This window comes from Ostrea edulis, chromosome 4, assembly GCF_947568905.1.
Source record: "Ostrea edulis chromosome 4, xbOstEdul1.1, whole genome shotgun sequence".
Taxonomy (NCBI): domain Eukaryota; kingdom Metazoa; phylum Mollusca; class Bivalvia; order Ostreida; family Ostreidae; genus Ostrea; species Ostrea edulis.
In genome coordinates, this window is record NC_079167.1 from 35,204,732 (window position 1) to 35,231,537 (window position 26,806).

Below are 26,806 nucleotides of genomic sequence, written 5' to 3' on the forward strand. Positions count from 1 at the left end.
TGGAAGACAAATTTACGTTTTAAAAAAATGGTACCATTGGTCACACCCATGTGAGCCCTATATCTTGATCAGGTAAACGAAGTAATCCGTAATATAATTTCAGAAGATATACCTGTATCCTAGCATACGGCAGATAACAGTGGCATCCCTGTCATCAAAGTCATCATCACAGACAGTCCCACCTGTTCCCCTGTACCAGATCTGCACACGGCCTCGACTAGCCACGCCCCCACCTACCAGTCTGACCCTGACTGTTAACAAATATAAAATACAGTATTAGAAAAAAAATTGTCAAATACAGAGGAGGGATGTGCATAGTGTCGAGTCTCAAAAACATAACTCTGTGTTTCAGATGTCAGATCCGAAAGTTGATATCCGGATTAGACACTGTATTACCTTTGGATGATTGTGTGATGGGTCTAGTGGATGTGGTGGGTTTTCTAGTGGTGATAGCTGTATTGCCTGGAACACAGGAATTAACAATGCAATACTGAAGCTCTAAAAACATTTAATGAGAGATAGAAACTGAAACTACAGTGTCACATGACTCAAAATGTTGATTTCTGCTCAAGAAGAAATCTTTGCAAGTAGTGAAACATAAAACAAAAGCAAAAGTAAATCTTTTTACTAGTTTTCCTCAGAAAATTAAGCAGAAATAAAAACACTACAATTTATCATTTTCATTTCACTTCTTACTAAAATCATAAACATACATGTACATGTAATTTGGATAAACTTGGAAGAATCTATAAGCATGTCTAACCATTACAAATGACCCCTGCATCCTCTGCATGTCCACAGTTATGGTCACCCCAAGGTCGTCTGGAACAGTCGATGAGAGATGATTCATTTCCAAGACACTCAACATCATCCAGCCATATGACCCCTGACCCTGCTCCAAAGGTTGCATCAGATTTTGCTTGTCCACCTCTAGAATATTAAATTCTTTAAGAATAGCTTTTTGAGGTTTCCTATCTGTAATTGTCCTTTTAAAAAATTTCTTGCTCCAGAAAAAATTGAGATTGTTTCAATAAAGAAAAGTAACTTTAGAAGTTATACTCATTCAGCTGAGAAAGGCAATTGGTATAGTTACCTAAAGCCTAGCATTTTACAGATGACAGCAGCACTAGTGTCTGACCAACCATCATCACAAATCGTTCCTCTGAGTCCATTCCTTATGATCTCCACTCGTCCACTGTAGGGACTGTTCCCATTTACCAGCTCGACATGAATACCTACCAGGTATATCAATAATGTATCATGTGTACATTGTCAGAGTATTTCTGAAGAATTTATCAATTGTAGTTTCTTTTTTAAACCTCATCCAATCAGACATAGGCTAAGCTTTCTTATATTACATAAATTTTTCTTATATTGTAAAAAATGGTTTGGGTCAATATGTGATGCATATTAAGACATTTCTTTTTACCAATGATTATGGATAAAACAACACCTTTTGTGAGATTCCAATATTTTGTATGTTTGTCTTAACATATAGGTATCTCATATTCTAAGACAAAATTCTGTACAACTTAAACTTTGATTTATTGCATGAGTGCAGTTAGAAGTCTTACCAAAGCTTATTTCATCAGAACCATCTCTACTGAAGTCTTACCACAGCTTATTTCATCAGAACCACCTCTACTGAAGTCTTACCACAGCTTATTTCATCAGAACCACCTCTACTGAAGTCTTACCGCAGCTCATTTCATCAGAACCATCTCTACAGAAGTCTTACCACAGCTTATTTCATCAGAACCATCTCTACAGAGGTCTTACCACAGCTTATTTCATCAGAACCACCTCTACTGAAGTCTTACCACAACTCATTTCATCAAAACCATCTCTACAGAGGTCTTACCACAGCTTATTTCATCAGAACCATCTCTACAGAGGTCTTACCACAGCTTATTTCATCAGAACCATCTCTATAGAAGTCTTACCACAGCTTATTTCATCAGAACCATCTCTACAGAGGTCTTACCACAGCTCATTTCATCAGAACCATCTCTACAGAAGTCTTACCACAGCTCATTTCATCAGAACCATCTCTATAGAAGTCTTACCACAGCTTATTTCATCAGAACCATCTCTACAGAGGTCTTACCACAGCTCATTTCATCAGAACCATCTCTACAGAAGTCTTACCACAGCTTATTTCATCAGAACCATCTCTACAGAGGTCTTACCACAGCTTATTTCATCAGAACCATCTCTATAGAAGTCTTACCACAGCTCATTTCATCAGAACCATCTCTATAGAAGTCTTACCACAGCTCATTTCATCAGAACCATCTCTACAGAGGTCTTACCACAGCTCATTTCATCAGAACCATCTCTACTGAAGTCTTACCACAGCTTATTTCATCAGAACCATCTCTACAGAGGTCTTACCACAGCTTATTTCATCAGAACCATCTCTATAGAAGTCTTACCACAGCTCATTTCATCAGAACCATCTCTATAGAAGTCTTACCACAGCTCATTTCATCAGAACCATCTCTACAGAGGTCTTACCACAGCTCATTTCATCAGAACCATCTCTACTGAAGTCTTACCACAGCTCATTTCATCAGAACCATCTCTACAATCATCTGATCCATCACAAACTTGACCTGGCATCAAACATCTTTTGTTGTTACAGCGGAATTCTTTTTCTGTGCATTCTGTCAAAAATTAAATGTTTTATGATTTCTAAAAATGTTACACATGGTAAACTTGTATTCTATTTATATTACACCGAGATCAAAGATTGGGGAGGTTGTTCTGCTGGTCTGTTTGCCTACCAGCCAATCCATACATCTATCTGCCAGTCTGTCTATCTGCTTAAAACTTAAACCTTGGTCATAACTTTTGAGCTATAATATGACACATACATTTGTACTTAGAACTTGGTCAAGTTTAAGAATGAGGTCATTGATGTACATAAGGTCAATGTCATATGTTAACGTTGAATGTCAAATTTTGATCTTGGTCATAAATCTTGGACTAAGTATGTACAAGTCTGACTTTATATATATTCAAGTGAAAACTGGTTGTATATTCAGCCTAACCTCTATGCTTTACAAACACATCTCTGAGGGACAGTCAGTGTAAAGGAGACAATATGTCAATACATTACCTTTGGAGGGATAACACACAACCCCTGCCACTTCAAATTTACTACAGTCATGGTCCTTCCACGGATTTTTATCACAGTCTTCCAAAGTCCTCTCGATACCAGTGCAGTTAACCTCATCCAAGAGAAAATTTCCATTTCCAAACCCATACAACCCTAGTCTTGTAGCCTTCTCAGCTCCCCTGTTCCAAAAGTATAAAATAGAAATGTGTGTTTGATAGGCAGCAGTTGAATATTGCACGATTTGTGGTTTGTGACACATTCATGTGTATCTTCCACTGCAGACTGTAATACACTCCTTTTCTTCATCTAACAACTTTACACAAGATTTATACCACATTTTAATGAAAGCATATCTTTTTTTTTAAAAATGGGGAGGACTTAATGACCAAGTTCTGATGTCTTCCTAGTAATAAAAAACATATCCTTCTATACTAAAGTTTAATTATTACATAACAAATTTGATTACCCCTCAAAACCCAGCATCCTACAAACAACTTCTGCATCATGGACATCCCAGTTGTCATCACAGATCACACCCCATTCTCCATAGTACTGAAGTTCCACTCTACCAGAATAGTCATCGTTACCACCCACTAGGCGGATCCCAAGAGGTGGGGCAGTATTTCCAGCTGAATCAGAGAAAGACAACAACAATGGAACCAAATATTCGGTTTCCTTTTTGTTTTTCATATTTTCAAGAAGTTTTCAATGCAGTAACACATCCCGTCTTTTCTTACTTGTGAGTGAATGTCTTCAATAGGCTATACATTGATACTGTCATAAAAAAAAAAATTTTACTTGTTTTTTCCATGCACTTACCACATTCCTCCTCATCAGAAAGATCTCCACAGTCATCATGAGAGTTACACTGTTGACTCAGTTCAATACATCGACCATTCTTGCACTTGAATTCACCAGGGCATCCACCTGACAAAGTTGAAATAGATCAAAATTCTTGCTATATGAATACTGAGAAATATATCTCAGATTTTTTCCCCCTAAAAATATGACAATTTATATTAGCCATCCCTCTCAATCATTCCCTTCTCAGATTCGATATGATCCTGCAAAGAGCTTCGTGCTCCTTTTTTCACAGCTATAAGATGAATGTATTAGCAAACTTACTGATCTGGGTTTTGAGTTCATAGTATGTGTATATAGATGAGTAATTGCCACTAGATGTCACTCTCTCCCTGTTCAGTGATGACAGGAAACACTCCCTCTTCCCAATCACAAAATGGAAAGATCTACAGACAAACCGTGTGGACTGCACGCAGTATCTGGCACACTAAAAATATTACAGAATTATGATACACTGTATCACCAATAATTTAAAATAAAAATGGGTTTTTTACTAAAATCTTGCAAAGACACCACTGTTAAAATTGTGATATTATCAGCTGATTGTGTTTAAAAAATCTTACTTTGACTGATTGTTCATTGCATGCATTTAAAATGTTCCAATTACCAGTTCAAGTGGTATATTTTCATATGCTTCTTCACCCTGGGATATGATGGCATAATTTGCATGCTTTGTGAAGAGTGGAAGTTTGTATTCTGAAACAAATTTCAAAACATCTTCTCATTGAGTGTGTTGGAAAGGTAGATAACTCTTTTAAACTTCTATCAGTGAACAAACTTGAAGACTGTCTCACCACAATTTTCTTCATCTTCATTATTTTCACAGTCTTTTTCAGCATCACATTGAAACAGCTGTGGAATACAGCTAAAACATAAAATTATCATTGTCAAAGTCTTTCAGATTAAAAAATATTAACACCCATTTAAAGACTTGAAAATCTATCTCTGAGTACTCCCTTATAATGAATTCACATTTACAGTCTAACACAGTTATAGTGAACACATTTATAATGAATTCACATTTACAGTCCAACACAATTATAGCAAACACACTTATAATGAATTCACATTTACAGCGAAGTGATTTTCATTCACTGTAGTTTTAAATCTTACTATGAACTTAATGGATATAATGAATGTTTACACTTTGCCTTTTTACTGTATTTTTGTTGATGAGTACACTTACTGCACAGGGGCTGATGTCATACAATGTTTGACTTGACATGATCATAGAGATATATATATAGGGCTCACAGCGGTTGTGACCGGTCAACAGGGGATGCTTACTTCTAGGCACCTGATCCCACCTCTGGTATGTCCAGGGGTCCGTGTTTGCCCAACTCTTAATTTTGTATTCCTTATAGGAGTTATGAGATTGATCACTGTTCATTATCTTCACCTTTCATATAACAGGGTCAATTCAACTCCCAAGTCAAACATTGTATATGAAACCGACCCCTGGAGTGTGATTTACTGAAACTCAACAACTCACAACGTTAAAAGTTCCTTTTAAAATTAAGTGAATTTGATGAGTAGATATAGGTGGAAAGAAATACTGAAAGAAACACTTAATATTATTGATCACTGCTGTCTATTCACCCTTCCACAAATAAACAACAATGACAGACACATATCGTATAGTAACCTACTGTAATCGTGAATAAGTTATGATGTCGATGTCATAGAAATGTCTGGTACAATTTTAGAAACACAGATAGAAATAATAAACCGACAATAATTTTACTATAATTACAGCATCCACCACAAAAAATTACATTGATCTTGACCTTTGCACTTACAGACCCATGAAAAGACTTAAGGTTCAAATTATTTGGCTATCTGACATCTCTGTAGCCTATTCATAACATATGACACCGAGAGATCAAACAAAATTTCTCTTTAATTAAATGTACTGACAAGATTATCAGAATGATTACTTTCTCTGACATTCTAACCTGGAGGTACCTATACCCACCTCGCTAATATCTCAGGAGCAAATATGAACCAATGTAAGAGATACCAGGGTCCGTATTTGCCCATCGTCAGAAACCCAGTCGGTCGCACTCCGTTTACCTTGGGTGGGTAAACGGAGTGTGACCGACCGTGGATTTCCGACGATGGTATTTGTCCTACTCTTAATTTTTAATTCTTTATGGAATTGATGAGATCACTTTTCTTTATCTTCGCTTTTTCATACTATACCCTTTCTTTGTCAAACACAGTCATATCCGTAATCCCCCCGTGCTTTGTTGATAGACATGTATCAAATGATGAAAAAAGTAGAAACATTACTTACAAATCTTTAGTGCTCAAGTGACAAAAGAATTTGTTTGCAGGACAGTCTATCTGTGCTGTGGCTGTAAATAAAGATTTGCTAGATTAACTTTCGAAGCCTTTCTGAGTTTTAGTCGATAGACTTGCAGACAAAATGACACCATACGGTGTATCTGATGCAGCAGTAATCATGTCAAAACCCCTATACAATGCATTAATGTCTATTCACTTAAAACTTCTGACTATCAATTATTCATTTTCTGCATCACAGTGCACAGAGCTGATGGTGAAGTTGACTCACTGCTTCAGCAGAAGACCGAGTCATTTTAAATGTGTTTGATTTAACTTCAGTTATCTGTATTGTTCAATTCCCAACCTGTACAGCCATTCTTATGATAAAATGTGTTTGTGAATAAAAAGAGCTATGTTGGGATATTTGTTTCATGTAAGGATATTATTGTAAACTTTGTTCTTGTTAATTGGTTTCATTATTACTAGGTTAGATTTTAAAGTTCATACATATAGCCGTGCCATGCCATTGGTAATCATGGAGTATGTTTTGTAAAAATCTCTGAAATCCATGACCTGAGTATTAGCTAAAAGAACTTAAGTTAGAAATGTTGCATGTTCATGGTGCAACAACTGAATGTTGATAGTTTATTATGTGAGAAGTGGTGATCTATTTACATTATATATTCTCTGATATTCAGGATTGATTTTGATACTGCTACCATGATAAATGACTTTTCACAAGCATTTTTTAACAATCATGTGTCATAAATCCGTCTTTCTCAAGATTTAGATTTCCGCATTCTGTGATCCATTTACAATCCAACTGCACCGGCCTCTGGGGTGAATATTTCCAAACACCAATTTTTAAGGTATTTCCAAAGATAGGAACATGTTGCCACATTCTTAAATCTTTCACTTTGCACTTGGTGGTTCCCATCCCACCATTCCCATCCTCACTACCATGGTGACCAATGTTGTAATTCAATACAGTACTGTAGACTCCTTATTTTGCACACGTATTGAATATCGTGAAATGACTTGTAGTATATAAAATAGGGCTATGTGGACCGTGGATATCTGCCTGGATAGCTCAGTGATTAGAGCACCTGACTAGTAATGCAGGGTTCCTGCGTTTGATTCCTGGTCCAGCCATCAATTTTCTCCTTTCCTATGCTACATTTGGTGCTGTTGACCACCCCTGGACTTTGAGGTGAAAGTCCTGACAGGGGCAAACATAATTTGGGTTTATATCTTTGAGGGTGAAAACATTTAAGGAGGGAGAAATGTAGCAGTCAGCCAGGTTTGATTGCCACTGGCCAGACAGCTCAATTGGTAGAACACCTGACTAGAGATTCAGGGGCCCGGGTTTTAATCCTGGTCTGGTTGGATGCATTTTTTCCTTTTTCCTTTCCTGTTATATTTGCATGGTGCCATAGACCAGCCCCTAGAACTGACAGATGAAAATGCCTGCCAGGGGATTAAGATCCTGGGTTGATGTCTTCGAGGTGTGAAGACATTTAAGGAGGGAGGAATGTAGTGGTCAGACTGGTTCAATTGATGGTGAACAGATAGGTCAGTTGGTAGAGCACCTGACTGGAGATTCAGGGGGCCCAGGTTTGAATCCTGGTCTGATCCGTTGCATTTTCTCCCTTCCTAGCTGTTATGGATTCATGGATATCACAATTGTGAGAGCATGAATTTGCAAATGGACTGTTTTTGCGTGTATTTCAACAATGTAATTTAATTAAAGTGAATAATTTTATTTTGCAAGTTGTGCATGCTTCTTGCTAAAATACTCCTTGCATATATCTAGGAATCTATGTACAGTATCCAAAAAGTATCCCAGCGATATGTCATACAACCACCTTGCTAGAAAGTTTATGTTTTGCACTCAGAGACCCAACCCTTTAAGGATGTTCTCTACATCATCATAATGGCTGACTTCCTTTTAAAACATGGATGAAAAAATCAATATCAGCAATATTAGTCTATTCCTTTGGAATTTACATACCTTGCCAAGTAGCTCAGTAGGTTAGCATACCTCCTGCTGAACTGCAGGTCGCAGGTTCGAGACCAGCAGGAGTTTTTAAAAAAAAAATCCCCAGATTACTTTCTACTAAAACTGCATTTTTTGACAAAATAAAGGAAATTAGAAAATTTTCAATTTTGAAATATTGTTGTACATTATAATCCTCCACTTTTCATCTACATCAAATTTCTCAGGTGTAGCATTCCTCCTTAAGTGACCACTTTTGTATGTTCTTTAAGAATTATCAAATGATATGTTGCATGATCACATTTCTATTCTTTTTGTCTAAACACTTAATGAAAAACATCTTTGAAGACTTGATGTACTTTTCAGTATATGGTCCACATACAAGCCCCACCCCAGAGCCCTGATCCCTGATCATGTCAGTTATAAATTTCATATTACGGTAGAAACTTCCATGCCTTCATAACTATGCTTTGTATGCTAGAAGTTCAAATTTAAAGAATTTTAAAAATACATCTGTAGATTTCATACATGATATGCAATTCAGCCATTCTCTGTGGTCTAAATTCTTTATCCAGAGGTCATGAATTTCATGACTTTGATAATTAAGTTCATCATAACTCTTCATTCTTGGTGTCTGCTAACATTTATATAAATCAAACACTTTTTCAGTACACATGTACAGTATTAGCAATAAATTAGCCCCACACAGGGACCTGAACCCCAAGATCAGGACATCATAAAGATTTTTTAAAAATGCATACATTTTCATTGTATGACCAATTTACCATACCCCACCCTGGGGCCTGAACCTGAATTGACCCCGGGACCATGAGTGTCATAACGCATTATTTTGTAAAGGTATCTTATAATGCTTGTTAGAACTTCCCAGTGCATCTTATAGAAATGCAGGAATGAAGAAGAATTTAAAGATTGCAAGAGGGTTTTTCCATCCCAAAAGATACTACACACCAAAGTTGGCTGTGCTTTTTCAACCTAGCTATCATTATAAAATTGGGGCACATTTGCAATATCAATCAAAAGCCTATCTAAAAATAGCATATTTTCTCTTTTTCAAGATTTCAGGAATAACAATGCATTAATTAACCAAAAATGTCAATAGGAAAATGACATAATGGTGAGAGACAATTAGTCAATAGGAATTCCATTGATGATTTCTGGGGGCTTTAACTATGAAAAACAAGTCTGACATTTTTTGAAAATCTAAATAACTGAATTATATGCCATTTATGAACCTATATATCTTTGGTGACATTTGGTCATGTAGCTACTGAGAGGATGTTGAAAATGTTCAAATGTCACAAGCAGCAGAGAGCAACCAACAGGCAAAGATCACAAGACTCGGAGTAAATCAGTTTGGAAATGAAGAAACCCAACATGATACCGATACTAACAACTATGAGGAGAATAACACATGAACAAACTTGTGGTGGTGGGTGGCTGAGTCCCCGTCTGGAGATCAGAACAGCGGGGTACCACACAGTAATCAAACTCATTCAGGTTTGGTCTGACCCAGCACCACGGTTTGGAGTCTTCATCTGGATTTCTACAAAAATTGTGGTTCCCTAGACCCTGAAATTGTAGAACAGTTATTTAAGAAATTTCCAGCCATCAAAATAGACATACTATATTTGTCTTGTAGTTCTGTATTCATATGTGCATTGTTTACAACCAAGGAAATGCTTATCATTACAATTTGTAAAGATATCAAAGATAAAAAACATGATGGTGAACGTAAATATTGTAAGACACACCAAGACTGATTTCATCAATACAGAGAAAAAAAGATCAATAAGAAATTATTCAATTGTAGCACACACCACTCCTGGATGGGTTGTTGGGTTGACTTTAGCAGAAGACGGCCAGTTCTGGCAGTTGAAGCCTTTCTCTGTTCTGCTGACAGAACCTCTGTAGAATTTACCATCACTGACATAACAGTCTGAAACAGATATTGTTATCATACCTCTAAAGATTTTTCTCTGTTTAAATAATTTTGCAAATAAATAAACTACATTTCATCTGCTGGAAGTTTACACTCCTTGAAATCTATATTTCCTTCTGCAATCATTACTCTGCAATGAATTACAAATTGTTTCAATTTTGTAAACTTTGATAAAATGCTAATTTATTGGCTCTTCAAACTAGAAATATTTTATTGTCCTCTAGACAATATCTCTTCAGGTGATAGTTGCTGTTTCAGGTACCGTCAACTTACCATATACCATCGTCAGATACTCACCTACTTATCACGAGTAGATGACGAAATCAGCCGTATATCTGATCATGATTTACTACTGTCCTCCTAACATATAAATAGGTTTATAATATCTATCCTAGTCAGCTATTCTCTCCAAGAAATCTTATAGTTCTCCAGAACCCTTTCTAACATTAAACATTACAGCTGTAAGCTTACAAGCATAAATCTTATAGTTCTCCAGAACCCTTTCTAACATTAAACATTACAGCTGTAAGCAGAACCCTTTCTAACATTAAACATTACAGCTGTAAGCAGAACCCTTTCTAACATTAAACATTACAGCTGTAAGCAGAACCCTTTCTAACATTAAACATTACAGCTGTAAGCAGAACCCTTTCTAACATTAAACATTACAGCTGTAAGCAGAACCCTTTCTAACATTAAACATTACAGCTGTAAGCTTACAAGCATGGCATGGTATAATGACTCTTATAACTGAAGAAACTACATATGCAGATGCATATCTCCTACTTTGTATGAAATATGTTGACTATGTTCTTTGTACAACAACAAATCCTGAATGTTGCTTTTATAGCTGCATGCTGGTCATGATTTTCATGTTGATTTGACAATCATCTTTCTCTTCAAATCTGATGTTTTTGTAAACAGATTTCGGAATATTTTTGTATAAAACTTAGAATCCTTACTATGGACCCCAACCTTGTGTTAATTAAGGCCATTGTTTGATATTTGAATTCATGCCATACTATACAATTTTTGTTATTTATGTCCCAGTTGTATTGTAATGGAAATTTTGAAATGTCTTAATTATCTCCCTTGGTCCTTCATTAGATTAACAGAAATCCTTTTTACCAAAATTGCTTTTATGCCAAGTTTAGTTGAGAATGGTTCAATGATTCCAAAGTAAAATATGTGAAAGAATACACAACAAACAGCAGTCATAAAGACCACCTGACCCTTCCATCATAAAGACCACCTGACCCTTCAATCATAAAGATCATCTGACCCTTCAATCATAGATCACCTGACCCTTCAATCATAAAGACCACCTGACCCTTCAATGACTGATTCTTCAAGGAATGAAAGAGCAATGGATCATACCAACCTTTATTACGTGAAATGGGTAAAGCAGTGGTTGAAGAGTCACATTTAGGGACAGTACAGTAACCAAAGCGCATGCGATCCACATCCACCCAGCACCAGGGCTGTGAACTGTTGTCTGGATTACGACACTTATCATGGTTACCTAAACCCTGTAAACAGGCAAGTGAAATACATTCAGTTCTAGAATTAAGTGTCTTGTTTTAAAACAATCATTCAACCATACAGCTATATAGAGGATATCCCATGTTTTGTTTTTAATATAGAATTTATCTCACTTCTTCGCTTCACACTCATGAAAGTATTAAAAAATATTCCTGTGTTTCACGAACAAAATGAATTCTATATCCAACAACAAAAACATTGAATTTTCTGTTTATTACATTTTCTTTGGTGTTTCCTTGAGCACTCTATCAAACTGATAACTCCCACAAGGAATACAAAATAAAGAGTTGGACAAACATGGACCCCTGGACATACCAGAGGTGGGATCAGGTGCCTTCGAGGAGTAAGCATCCTCTGTTGACTGGTCACACCCACCATGAGCCCTGTGTCTTGATCACTTGATCAGGTAAACGGAGTAATCCGTAGTCAAAATCAGTGTGCCAAGAACAGCCTATCAATCAGTATGAAACACGTCAAACAGCATTTGACCTAATGATAGGTAACATACATGAGATATCTTATGAACTTTTTTTTAAAGATATCTTATCAATTTTATGAGATAACTTATAATTATCAAGTTTATGAGATATCGTACATCAAAAATGTTAATATATCTTATAAAGTTTATGAGATATCTTATATACTACGTGAGATATCTCATATATCTAATGAGATATCTTATGAAGAAAAAAATAGAAGATATCTGAAACTCATATCTTTTATAAGATAGGAGATGCTTTACTCCTCCTAAGGCACTTGATCCCACCTCTGGTATATCCAGGGGTCCATGTTGGGCCCAACTCTCTATTTTGTATTGCTTGTAGGAGTTATGATATTGATCACTGTTCATTATCTTCACCTTTCTTATAGCTTTTATAAGATATCTTATACAATCTCCGTGATATCTTTAAAAAGGAATGAATGTAAAAATGACATGACATATACTAGTATGTCTTAAGCTTAGCCTCACTTGTAGAAATCATTATCACGCGACATGCAGTTTCGACTGTACCTTTCCAGGATGGGTTTTTGCATTGATACGAGAGGACTTGGACCATTTCTGACAAGGAGTTCCTAGTTTTGTTTCTGTTTGGTCTCCTCTATAAGATTCTCCATTACCTAGGTAACACTCTATTGTGGGGAAAAAAATAAAAAATTGATACAACTAATAGCCTAGTAAATGAAGAAATGATTGAGAAGATTTATATCAATTCTAAAAACAAAAAAAAAGGGTGGGGCAATGCATTCAGATATGAACGAAATACCAGAAGTGAAAAAAGATATATGCATACCAATGGCATGAAAGAAGATTTGAAAGATGTAAGAAGGAAGGTGAGGAGGTTGGAAATCTGAAGATGAATAAACTTGCCATCAGACAGTCTTAAACGTGGTTGGTCCATCTTCTGTATTGGTTTTTCACATATAAATCCAAAGCTGTATTTTTTAGTTTTCTTGCACTTGATATCATCAAAGAAGTAATATTGGACTGACACCATCGAACCATTTGGGTGCTTGAATTGGTGGGCTAAACTTGCACAATATTCTCCCTTCTTCTTTGAAGGTTGTCTATTGAAATTTGTTGGTTGCCAACCTGTTGGTCAGTATTGTGAGGATGATTTAAAGAAGGCATTTTAATGAACAGGTAAAATCCATAGTGCAAATCTGAATTAGAGTAGATCTATATTCTAAATTATTGTAACAAGAGGCCCATGGGCCACAACACTCATCTGAGTCATCCTGGCACTGTTGTTCTTCAGAAGATTTTGTTTAACCACATTATTCCCACAAAAAGTTTTGGACCCATATCATAAGCCTACCCTTACACCATGAGTCTATTATGTAACCAAACTTCAATCAACACAACATAGGAATGCTTCAATATCTATATTAAAAACTTGGCCTTGCTGTAGAGAAAAGATTTTTAATATATATTTTACCTATTTTTATTTTTGATACCTGACTGAGACTATAACCCCACTCTAACCTCAGGGTCCATGATTTAAAAGAGAAAAAGAAAACTTGAATCCGCACAACTTGGGAATGGGATTTAGGTGGCTCGCTTCCGCACAACTTGGGAATGGGATTTAGGTGGCTCGCTACACCCTGAAATGGTTTCTCAAATCAGTACAAATTGATTTATTATAAAAGTTTAATAAGTATATATGCCAAAAGGGCAGAAAATATATGCAAATTTGGATAAAAACATGATTTTTAAAAAAATTATTTCAACACTTATGAACAAAAGACTCTGGCGGATTTGAACTTGAGATCTGCGGTTTACCAGCCCAATGCTTTAACCACTGAGCTACAATGATAGACAAACAAATCGATTGATATAAACAATTTCACAAAACATTTAAATCGCCTTCTTGTGACGTGGTGTCATAAAGAATATAAACTTTATAGTCTTGTGTGTGTGGCCTTCTACTCTTGAAATGATTTTTTTTTTAAAATTCCTACAATACATTCTCATTAAAAAACTCTAAATCCACATAAATTTTAGCCCCATTCTAGCCCTGAGGGATCAATTTGATTTGATCAAATATATGAATCTGCATTACATCTGAATGCTTGCAAATTAATTTGACTGATCATGGTCAGTGATTGTTATGAAGATTTTTTAAGAATTTTCATCCCCTATTGTTGCTCCACCCTACCTCCCTAAGGACCAGGACTCAAACAAACTTGAATCTGCACTACCTGAGGACACTACCTGAGGACAGTTGCATACTAATCATCACCCTTTTGTTCTTGAGAAGATTGTTTTCAATTTTTTTCCTAGCTGTATCCTCATGTAAACTTTAAATCCATATAATTGTGGTCCAAACCTAGCCCTTAGGGCATTGATTTGAACAAATTTGAATCTGCACTACTCAAGGATGTTTGCATATTGATATGACTATCCGTGGCTTTTGGAAATATAGTTTTTAAAGATTTTCTCTGATTTATTCTTATGTAAAACATTGATTCTCGCTACTCCTGAGGAGAAAGATTTTCTCTGATTTATTCTTATGTAAAACTTTGATTCTCGCTACTCCTGAGGAGAAAGATTTTCTCTGATTTATTCTTATGTAAAACTTTGATTCTCGCTACTCCTGAGGAGAAAGATTTTAAAGTATTTTCTTTCATATTCCTATGTAAAAATGAATCCACTTTTGTGGCCCCAAACTACCCCAGGGCATTTATTTCAACAAAGAAGTAGGTACAGTTTCTATAGTCATTTGGCCCAAAATATCGATTATTTCACTTGGAGCTCAAACCCTGACATTCAAAGAAGGAATGGATTAGCAAACCAAAAATCTGCTCAGTTTGATCAGCACAATGATTTGTGTCATATGACGAGAGCTAGAAGTTGGCATAAAATTGCAGAAATGCCATTTTCAATGAAAATATCCACAATTTCAGGTGGTTTTCCTTTCAGGAAATATACAGCGCATGCATCGAGCAAATTCATATTGAAGTATGTTTTTCATCTTAAAATAATGCACAATATATATCATTTTCATTTTGCTCGACAAATGCGCACATCTTTTCCTGAGCAATATTCTGTATGACATTTGACAGTTTTCGGGCTTATTTTTAAAAAAAGGCGGGAAATGTCTTATTCATGATGTCATAATGCTATCCAATACGGGACTTTCGAGATACGGATCCACTCTGACTTTTATCGCGCGTTGAACGTAATTGTAGGGCATGTCACTTCCGGATTACAATAACAACTAAGTAAACAAACATGGAATACTTCAATTGCTATCAAGTTACTGCATTTAAATGCTATTTTTGAAAGAAAGGAATCACTACAAACATTTTATAGGAAAATACAATTGATTAAATTATGCAAGTCGGCGCGGGAAATAAATCTAGGGAATATCTTGAGGATATCGGTAAAACTTCACGCCTTGCATCCAATGGTACGTGTCTAAATGCGCCCTTTCCCTTCCATCTAATTTACACCCAGGTACTAAGCACCAACAATGACTTGGATCGTCTTCGTGGGACTGCGAATAGCTCTTTATGGACCGTCTGTTAGCAAAACACCATATGTATCGATGTCAACTTTGCCCTACAAATGGTTATTATCACGTGACCGTGGTGTATAAACGTCAAATATAATCGGTCGTTCCGGCATATCCCGAAAGTTCCGTATTAGGAATATCATTATGATTTTGTTGACATATTATACCTGGCATATATTTTACTTTTTTAAAACACTGAATAAGGTTAATTCCAGACACATTTTATAGAGAGAAAATTTTTGGGCCTTTTTGTGTATACAATCGTACCTTGTTCTTTGAATCTGTGCTATTTGGGAATGCTTCCCTATCAACATATGACTTATTATGGTCCGGTGGCACTTGCGAAAAGGATTTTTAAAAGATTTTCCCATATATATCCCCATATAAAATTTAGTTCCCCATTTGTATACCCTTTACCCTTGTAGCCATGATTTGAATAAACTCAAATCTACATACTTGAGGATGCTTGCATGATGAAATATGATTTATCAAGGCCCTGCTGTTCTTGAGAAGATTTTAAAACCTTTTTTCTATTATATCCCAATGTAAAACTCTGATCCTGTATTGTGGTCCCACCCTACCTCCAGGGGGACTATGATCTAAACAATTTTGAATCTACACTCATTAAGGAAGCTTTCACATAAATTTGTATTTTCTGGTCCAGTGGTTCGTGTGAAAAAGATTCTTTTAATTTTATGTCACTATCTTTTCACTATTTCTTAATCATCTCCCCTTTGAAAAGGATGTGGCCCTTCATTGAGCAATTTTTTATCCCCTTCACCCAAGGATGCTTTTTTGCAAGTTTGGTTGAAATTAGCCTCGTTATTCTAAAGAAGAAGTCAAAAATGTAAAAATAATTTACAGACAGATGGACCAATGGACAAAAGGTGATCAGAATAACTCAGGTGACCTAGAAATATCATTCTCGTATAAATACATATCAATGACATACAAAAGTACAAATTATTTCTTAAAACAAAGTGCAGTACAGTTATAAAACCAGGACAGTTTTAAAACATGACCTCGTTAAACAATGAAAGCTCATTCCTTTGATATATATCATTATTTCAAAGCAACTTATCAGACTGACTTATTCCTGTTATTATGATCAATCAAAGGAATAAAGATTTTCCTTGTTGGTTTACCTGGGAAGAAGTTGCTGTATGTCATATTAGACTTAAATGATTGGATAGGCCCTTTCTTCTTTTTCTTTTTTCTTCTCTTTGACTCCTTTGGAATACGCATCGACTTTTCCCAATACCAGCTTGATTTCTTACGCCTTCCTCCAATCATCCAAATATTGGTATCTGATGATATTTCAAAATGCTTTATCTTTATAATGAGTACGGAATAGATTTTTTTATAACCTTATTAGTAATTAGGTCCATACATGGACATTAGGGAAACGCTTTGATAATTTCAGTTCCACTAATGTAGTTTATAATTCATATAATGGGGGATGGAATTGACTTGTTCGAAACAAAAAATCTATCCATTTGAATATTCACCGTTTCACAAACATACAAAACTGTCATAGATTTCTTCATGAAATTTGATATGGACATTAATAATTCTCTTTAAAGAAAATATATGTAGTTGGCTTAGAATTTCAAAAAGGTCATTTTGCTAGAATTTGATATGTACATCAGCCGACAAGACTTGGTGGTGAACTCATTTCTGATATGTCATTCATAGTACATTTGTAAGAAATTACATACAACCAAATTAGAAGTATGATGTTTATTTTTAGAAATAAAACATTTCAAAACTAATTGATTCTAATGTAAGAATTATAAAAAAAAGTTTCCAATGTGATTCAGACACACAATAAGCAGACACTACTCATATATAGGTACACATTACACAAGACAAAATGAACTGCTGTTGTTAGCTGTTGTTTTGCAGTTTTTTACCAGTTTGGAAGAAATAACAGCTGTTATTTAGCAGTTCCTGACAGTTCACTGGATAGCAGTTCTCAGAACCTTAGCTGTTTATTTCATACATCTTAGCTGTTTTCAGCAGTCTGATGCACTGGGTAACAGCTGTCGTTTATTTCATACATCTTAGCTGTTTTTCTTCTCATTGATATATCAGTTTCATATGATTGAGACATGCAGATTTAACAGTTGTCAACACCCTGATTAAGTCTTAATCATCAAAATAGCTATCTATTGCTCCTTTAGATAATGACTATAATTCAATTTGAAACATTAAGGGCACCACATAGTGGAGCATGCCATCTCTACAATGTATAGTCAAACTTGTTTATCAGAGAATTAGTACATGAAAGATGATGTGTTTGACCTGTAAATATTTTGATCTTGAAAATCAACTGGATTCAAAAACTCACCATGGGGAAGAATTGTGCAATATTTGATGACCACACCCAGTTCTATGGTATTTAAGCAAATCCTACCCACAAGGATTTTAAGAAATTCTATCCAGTGACCTTCAGCTTTGACCCCTTAATTACCACAAAAATCAATAGGGTTCCATAACTCATGCAAGGGAATAAGTATGCAAAGTTTAATGACCCCCATACCCCAGTTCAAGAGTTTCATCTTGATCTGGCCCTCAAGAATTTTAGGAATTCAATCTGACTAAAGTACAGACCTATATTATTATATATATATAATAATATAGGTCTGTACTTTAGTCAGATTGTTTAGGAATTCAGAATATCCCTCTGTGCCTTTGACCTCTGACCTTGAAAATGGAATAGGTTAAATTTGACAACTATATAAACATGGGGAACAAGTATGCAAAGTAATGATCCCCCAGTGCTACAATTTCTTTTTCTTTCTGCAAACACGATAATCCACAGATACAAACTCTCTCTCACAGAGCAGCTTTACGACATGTATATACCCACAAAAACTTTTTTGTGCGGGGATGAAGGAGATATGAAGTGTGTTTGGCCTCATTATGATAAATTTTCTTCAGGAGATGAGTATTTCATTTTATTATTCTTAATTTTTAATAATTTATAAAAAAAAAAAAAAAAAAAAAAAAAAAAAAAAAAAAAAAACAACCTCTATATTCAGCCATGTGCTATTGGCTTCTTCTGTTATAAATTTCCCGATTACAGAATTACATACTTATGATAGACTTTTAAGTTTCATCACAATAAAATTTACCTTCAGTGGTTATAAAGACTTGAAAGTGAGAAGAGAAATTGTCCTTGCTATTGGTCAATCAGCAATCGTTTGTCTTAGTCTATCTATATCAGAATACCTAAGTCCACTGTATAAAGAAGACTGGACAGGAAGTGATGCTCCTTTGGAGTTTCAATGTTGGTTAAATGGCCACCTTCCCTGACACAGATTTTGCTGGCCTTGCGATAGTTTTTGGCTGTGGTGTGCAATTTGTAGCAACCCTCAGATCCAGCAATCCAACCTTCATCACATCCTATTTGGTTGAAAGTCACATGGTATAAAGAAATGATTTCAAAGTAACTTTGATCATACTACATGGACTTTTATTCACATTAGTACAATGTCATTTCTTACCCATGTTTTCCTTGCAGACAACAGAAGCTAGTTCTCTGACTGAGCAGTCGTGGTTGATAGTGTAGGGACACGATAATAATTCTGCCTCCTGGCCTGTACAGCTTACTTCATCCATCAGTATATCGGTAGAATTCCACAGTCCAGAACCAAAGAAGGACTTGTCGTACACCTTGTCTGCACCCCTACAGTTGGCAATGATACAGAGAAATTCTGGGTATGTTTTCTGTCAAATGTACATTTCATTCTAGATGAACATACTTTGAACATCAATTTCAAGTATTCTTATATCATAGTCCTATTACATATGCTTTTTCTTTTTAATGTTTTCTGTTAAAAATAATTAAAGTACATATGAAGCTCAGGACCCAGTACGTTTTACGAATGTTATTTAATTCTAACTGACTTGCTATTAACTCTTACATTTATATAGTGTTAACTAAACATTTATGTAGTGTTAACTAGACATTTATATAGTGTTAACTAAACATTTATATAGTGTTAACTAAACATTTATATAGTGTTAACTAGACATCAACTCACTTAAACTTAAATAACTTTTACACAACTGGGTCCTGGTATTGAAGCTCATAGATTTATTTCAATCAAATTAATTGGTGCAGAAACCAGGATATCTTTTAAGTTCGCAAAGGTTATCTTTGGATTTTGATGGAGTAAGCTGGTTTTGGAGTTGTTAATATCATAGAAAAAAATTTTGTCAATTAACTATTACTGGGCAAATATATGACATGCATGTCATTCCTCTGATTTTGATTGACATCAGAAGTCTGGTGATTAGGGACCATTCACTCTGATGTGTAAGAAGTAGGCACAGATATAATGGCACATCTGACTTCTTGTTGTGTTGATACACTGCAACACAGTGTGGTTTTTCAGACACCAGTGTAGATCATTAATGTGCCTTCCTAAAAATGCATCAGTACGCATGAAAATGAAACTTGAAACAATTATTCACTACCCTTTGTGTAATTCTTTTAACCACTGCCTCTGATTTTCATTACAGTAATTGCATGTAGAAGGCAAATATAGTACATGCATATCATGCATCAAAGAGTGATATTTCCAAAGGGAAATCTATGTGGCCTAATAAACCAGATTGAAATAAACTCACATGCCATTTCTATGGGTTTTAGAAATTTAAGATTTTGAACTGGTGTAATTCCTTGAAACCATCTGACTAGATGAATGGATTAGTGCATAATTCTCTAAATCCTTCTTGGAAGTGTTACCTAGCAAATCCCATTTGTCTACAAGCCACATGACCATCTTTTATGTCAAAATTGTCATCACAAACTGGTCCCCATCTTCCACCTCTACGAACTTCTAAACGACCACTGTTGTATAATGACTGGTTGCCATGGTTACTAAACCTTAAAGATAAGATATGTATGATTTTATCAAATTCCCTGTATTCTTTGAAAAATGATTGATTGTTTGAAAACGCATAGTATAATTTAATTTCCTGAATAGATATCTGCAGATGCAGACTTCATGACTCCTAATCATGAGACCGACATTTCATCACTGGAAATGTTTCACCATACCAGATAAAAATTTCATTTGATTTCTTTTTTTATCCATATATTTACCTCAGTCTCTGCAATGTTAGGGGTACTGTCACATTTAGCATGGGCATTTTGGGGACACCTGTAACCTTTCTCCTCTTATCCGCGCCTTTGCCCTTTCTCTGGCCATGCTTTTTGTTCTTTTTCTTTAAAAGGAGAGAAATAAATTCATTTCCATACAATTGACCCAATTGATTGTATATTTCCTCAAGGGTGTGTAATATATATATATATAGAGAGAGAGAGAGAGAGCACTAAATAATCACAACTAGGTACTGAAATTTTTCGCCCCAGCCCGGGGTCGAACCAGCGACGTACGGCACCCACCGCCTAGCAAGATTGTCAAACCAGTGCGTAAGTCCACTCGGCCACAACGAAGCACTAAAGTTCCAACAACACCCGATACCTCAAAGTATCGGATCCACAACATGGATACAAGGTCAAATACAAAAAATTATACAAAGCACTAAAATGACCAACGACACGAACAACCAGATTGTCAAATTTTCGCGACGACCCGTCCCTTCTTCAGGACAAACGAAAAAAATTACATAATGTGGCCAATATCAACAGAGAATAATAACAAAAACTACATATAAATACATCTAGCACTACAACTACATGTTTGTTTGTTTTTGGTCTTCAGGCTTGCCAATCAATGTTAAATGCATGGAAAATAGGATAACAGAATTCAGGCCCGTAGGCAGGATTTTTCAATGGGGGGGGGGGGGGGGGGGGGGGGGGTATACATAGACTCGCAACGCGAGTCTATCACCTCGCACCGCGAGGTGCCACTACGGGTATTTGGTGCAAAATCCTGCAATCTAGGAATTTCCTGGCACTTAATTTGAATTTTGGAATCATGCCTTTTTTACTATGAATTTTCATGATTTTCATAAAAAAATACCGACTTTAATAGTCACAATTCAAACAAAATGCCGACTTTAATAGTGCTTAGTAGTTTTCAAGGGGGGGGTTCATACGAATATATATATATATATATATATATATATATATATATATATATATATATTCATCATGCATGGGTACCTACTTTCAACCCACCGCCTGCGCCCCCCCCCCCCCCCCCCCCCCCCTTCGATAGCATAATTTCCGTCAGTACTGTACCTCTTGTTAATGTGGCTAAAGTAATGCCATGTTTCATGTAACTATCATAGTTCACAGACTTGTAGGTACTCTGAACATCATTTTGGTTTTTATTTCTCTCTATTACGATTTCTTTTGTGCTCATTTCTGAGTGGCCCTAACTACGCGAGTGAAACATTTGGGATGTTAAACAATAGTTAATCAATCAAATTCTATTATTCTATTTTCCATGCATATAAAATCAAGTGTATTTTCAGGACCGAAGACCAGATTTTAGTCACGGGACCGAGACCGAAGACCGGGACCGAGACCGGGTTTTAGTCAGTACCGTATTTTCAGCCCGATGCCATGGAAATATAGATATGGAAAATGCCTGAATTCTTCCCCACCAAAAAAAAAAACATGCAAAAACTATACACATCCTGTAAGTGACTGAGTCGGGATGCTTTTTTTGTGTGTGTTCAGTGACACTTAAAAATAATGTATCATGGGGGAGATGCAGGTGAATTCAGAGAATATACATATATTTCAAATAATTACCTGATTTCCTCCACAAAAATCGTCTGACAGTAAAAGGAAGACAAGGATGGTGAGAACAGGGACCCTCATGTTTCACTGTGGGTCAGCGTGTCGTTACTGTTTTATAATCATCTCTTAACATCTACATTATCGGATTTATAACACTCCAACCACTTGTATCAAGCACTTTCGTAAGCCCACTTGCATATTTGTGGAGAGAGAGAGAGAGAGAGAGAGAGAGAGAGAGAGAGAGAGAGAGAGCTTTATTGATGGAAATATTCATTACCAGAGTTGGGGTTTTTTTTACTCCAGAAGTTTTTCTTTCAATGTTTCTGTAATATCATGCGAGACACGGATATTCTTCTATTCCGCATCAAATCACTAATGCATATTTCACACGACAAAACACAAGGACTTGTGACAATGGGAATCCCTTGTGTAATTGAAGTTTAGCTTTTTTCCAATAGAACGCATAAAAATGGCCCACAATAATTGTTATATTACTTGCAGGAATTTTGTGAATACCATGATTGACTATTTACATATATTTTAGCATGCAGAAGACAATCCGAAGCCAGAACTGGTGATCAGAAGAAGATATTATATAAATTATGTGGACTAGTTGAAATAGAAAACGATGATTCCGGGATTATGTACGGATCAATTCTATCCCATTCAGACAGGTTTTATGGAATGACGGGGAGGTTGTCATTACTGTTGATTTATTTAAACTTAGCTTGTTGTATAGGTGCATATTATACAAAAGGTTTGAACACACTTGTTCTTTTAACTTACGGGATTCTCACCTTAAATACAACTGTCAATATACTAATTAATATTATGAATAGACATAATCATTTCTTAGTCACATTAAATAAATGAATAAATATACATGTATTAAAGGTCAGTTATTTAAATAAAGCACGGTGTTAGGTAGTAACAACAGAAAATCTTCCAGAATTTCTGACCAACTTTTGAACAGGGGAAAAATACGTTAGTTTAAGGTTGATTGATCCTCATGTGATGTCATAGGTTTTTGCAAAAATCTTAATAAATTAAACTTTGTGCATCTTAGAAATATATCTTTCTGAGGAATGTTATTCACTGGATAAAAAAAAAAATCTGGTTAACTATTAATACTGAAAAAGTTTATATTTCCATAGATAATCAATTATTCATGATTTAAAAAATGTTGTCAAGGGCAATAACTCATATGATAGAACTTCCTCTACTGGATGTCTATTATACATTGGTTTCCCTAATATCCACAATTAATCTATACATATTTATGAATTAACATTTTTTTTAAAAACTGTTGATACTTAAATATTGTCATTTCAACAAGTTTTTATATATTTTCATTATTCTGTTTAACGAAAATGTGGATTTTCTGATGCTGATATATACTTCTGTTTGTTGTATGTCTGACATCTTTAAAAAGGTGGCAACATATACATTTTCTTTGGTTATTACTTAAATTAAACTATATTAAGTGGAAATTAATAAAGTTTTTCTACTTTTAACCATTAATATTGATAAGACACATGAGGATGAAACTACCTTAAATATCAACATGTTGAGCTCCGTCTCCGAATAGAAGTTAGTGACAATCAATAAGAGATAATTGTAAAATGTAAGAGACTTCTTGATAATTGACTTCTTTCTGGCATGATCATGTTTGTTACATACAAAGAGAAAAAAAAAACGATAAGGAAAACCACACGAACAATTGGGACTTTCAACAAAAAAAAATTCTAAACAAATCATAATTCAAAATGCAGTTGTGTCCGAGTTTAGTGTGAATTTTGTTAAATCTCCAATTTCCATAACAAAAATAATATGGGGATTTGTAGGAATATTTCTTATACTGTTTTAAAGCTTCTAAAAGATGGAAATATTTAAATTGTTCCATTGCTTACTTATCTCAGGAACAACGGATTTCTAAAAAGCCCTAGTTTACAAACCCTCTCCATTGCGTGTATCTTATTTTGATTCGGTATTCCTAGTTGGGGGGGACTATATTTTTAAGATAATCAGGAACTAAATTATGATGGACTTTAGACACATTGTGCTTAGTTTTTCCACTCTTCGCCTTTCTAACGTGCATGGCTCCCAGCTTGTTTCTTAGTAAAGTGATTCACGTGGTGATATTATGGGTAATTCCGCAGTTATTCTTGCTGCGTGCAATTGAACGTTTTCTAGTTTTTCCACATATTGTAATGGACCCTCATCCTACACAATAGATAACATTTAGGATTAGTTTTTAGTCAGAATACTTTAATAGCATAATAAAAAAGGCCTATCAAGGATTAGGTCTTCTAAAAAAAAAAGTTTGTGAGACGTCAAGAATTTTTAATGAACAATGTTGAAATTGAAGTTTTGTGGATTGATTACTGTTAGAAACATCATATATATAGGATCTCCCATGGTTTGTGGTTGGATATGAGGATTATCCAACGTGTTGTAAGGAAAGGGGATAGAAAAAACACGAGTTGGATAATAATCATATCCAACCACAAACCATGGGATATTCTTTTTTATCACATATATAATCCCAACAGACAATTGAATTTGCATTTCAAAATTTCTCTTTTGTTTACCTCAACCCGAACTTATGTTTTACTATTTATTCGTAAAATTAGATATCTCTTTAAATATTAAGAGGGATATCTCTTTATACTAGAGATATGTCTCTAGTGGTTGTAGAGATATCTATAAGTTAGAGAGATATCATTTTATGCTAGGGAGATATCTCTTTGACCAAAAGAGATATTTCTTTATACAAAAGAGATATCTCTTTAACTAAAAAAGTTATCTCTTTAAACAAAAAAGATATCTCTTTACGCTAGAGAGATATATCTTTCTCTTTGAGAGATATCTCTTTTTCAACGATTAAAGAGATATCTCTTATACTTTGAGAGATATGTCTGTAGGAATTCTTAGAGTAGATATATCTCTTTAATCGTTGAAAAAGAGATATATAAGTGAAAGAGATATATGGCAAGCCCTTTTACTATTTATTCGTAAAATAAGATATCTCGTTAAATAAGAGATATCTCTATTGGTTGTAGATATATCCCTGTAAGTTAGATATATATCTTTTATGATAAGGAGATATCTTTTTAACCAAAAGAGATATCTCTTTCCACAAAAGAGATATCTCTTTAACTAAAATAATATCTCATTAAACAAAAGAAATATCTCTTTACGCTCTAGTGAGATATTCCTTTCTCTTTGAGAAATATCTCTTAAAGCTAAAGAGATATTTCTTAAGGAGAAAGAGATATCTCTTTAGCGTAAAGAGATATCTAGAGCTCCGTCAATTTAGAAAGAGATATCTCTTTAAGTTAGAGAAATATTTCTTTAAAATTTTCGAATAAATAGTAAAATGGCTTGCTATAGAGATATATCTCAACGTGAAAGAGATATCTCTTAAAGTATAAGAGATCCTCTCTAAGTGTAAGAAATGTCTCTAAAAGTAAGAGATATCCCTCTAAGTGAAAGAGACATGTCTTTTTCAGAAGGATATCTCTTAAAATTAAAGAGATACCTCTCATTTTCAAGAGATTACTCTTTAAAATCAGAGATATCTCTTGCATTTTAAAACGATATCTTAATTTTCGAATAAATAGTAAAAGGGTTTGCCATACTAACTACATTCGTAACGTTTATGTTACGCTGCTACAAATAGTTCATTGGATTACAAGTATTAATTGATTGTATATTTTTAAACGTCCTTCTCGAGAATTTTTCACTCATGTGGGGACGTCTAGTTCATTGGAAAATATAAATAAAACTGAATATTGACTTACAATGTTTAATTCATAAGAGATCATTTTTGAATGAGAAAAATACATCTTAGGACATTTTACATTGAATTTGTGTGATTATTCATGAAAATGTCAGTCATCCGAATCTATGTCATAGATGACGCGCGGTCTTTTCTTTCTTTGATTTGTTGTAGTTGCTTGTGTGAATATTGACGATGAATTTTCCACCATGTACATCGCCACTCAGAGAATTTTTATGTTTCCTGTGACAGGGTCATGGAGCTTTCATTGTTAGATGTGCTAGTGTTTGTTACGTCTGTATTTGTGATGGAATGATTTTGTGTGCGGTTGAATGTGTCGTATCCCGGGTTCATTTGGTGCATGGAGTTGGAAAGTTGATATCCACCCGATAAAGGGGTAAATATGTGACAACAGATCTTAGTGTGTTCACTTCCTAATGTGGACTGTCGGGTTTTCTAACACTCAGAATTACACAGTACGTCATTCAGTTTTGACAAGGAAAGGGGGGGGGGGGG

General features: G+C 35.0%; 1 protein-coding gene across 1 annotated transcript in view; it reads right to left on the bottom strand.

Annotated features, from left to right (window-relative positions):
* The window catches only part of LOC125671560 (uncharacterized), a 37,337-nt gene extending 14,604 nt beyond the window's left edge, over window positions 1-22,733 (bottom strand). The window contains exons 1-23 of the mRNA XM_048907338.2: window positions 22,522-22,733; window positions 20,899-21,020; window positions 20,539-20,679; window positions 19,292-19,473; window positions 19,017-19,190; window positions 16,928-17,089; window positions 13,136-13,357; window positions 12,779-12,897; window positions 11,606-11,753; window positions 10,103-10,221; window positions 9,707-9,854; window positions 6,279-6,339; window positions 4,777-4,847; window positions 4,590-4,678; window positions 4,247-4,409; window positions 3,941-4,048; window positions 3,588-3,750; window positions 3,122-3,300; window positions 2,559-2,666; window positions 1,094-1,235; window positions 764-930; window positions 397-462; window positions 113-251 (exon numbers count right to left, since the gene is read on the bottom strand). Of these exons, the coding sequence (XP_048763295.2) occupies window positions 113-251; window positions 397-462; window positions 764-930; window positions 1,094-1,235; window positions 2,559-2,666; window positions 3,122-3,300; window positions 3,588-3,750; window positions 3,941-4,048; window positions 4,247-4,409; window positions 4,590-4,678; window positions 4,777-4,847; window positions 6,279-6,339; window positions 9,707-9,854; window positions 10,103-10,221; window positions 11,606-11,753; window positions 12,779-12,897; window positions 13,136-13,357; window positions 16,928-17,089; window positions 19,017-19,190; window positions 19,292-19,473; window positions 20,539-20,679; window positions 20,899-21,020; window positions 22,522-22,590 (3,062 nt within the window). The 5' untranslated portion in view covers window positions 22,591-22,733. The remainder of the gene's footprint in view (window positions 1-112; window positions 252-396; window positions 463-763; window positions 931-1,093; window positions 1,236-2,558; window positions 2,667-3,121; window positions 3,301-3,587; window positions 3,751-3,940; window positions 4,049-4,246; window positions 4,410-4,589; window positions 4,679-4,776; window positions 4,848-6,278; window positions 6,340-9,706; window positions 9,855-10,102; window positions 10,222-11,605; window positions 11,754-12,778; window positions 12,898-13,135; window positions 13,358-16,927; window positions 17,090-19,016; window positions 19,191-19,291; window positions 19,474-20,538; window positions 20,680-20,898; window positions 21,021-22,521) is intronic.
* Between the last annotated feature and the right edge of the window lie 4,073 nt (window positions 22,734-26,806).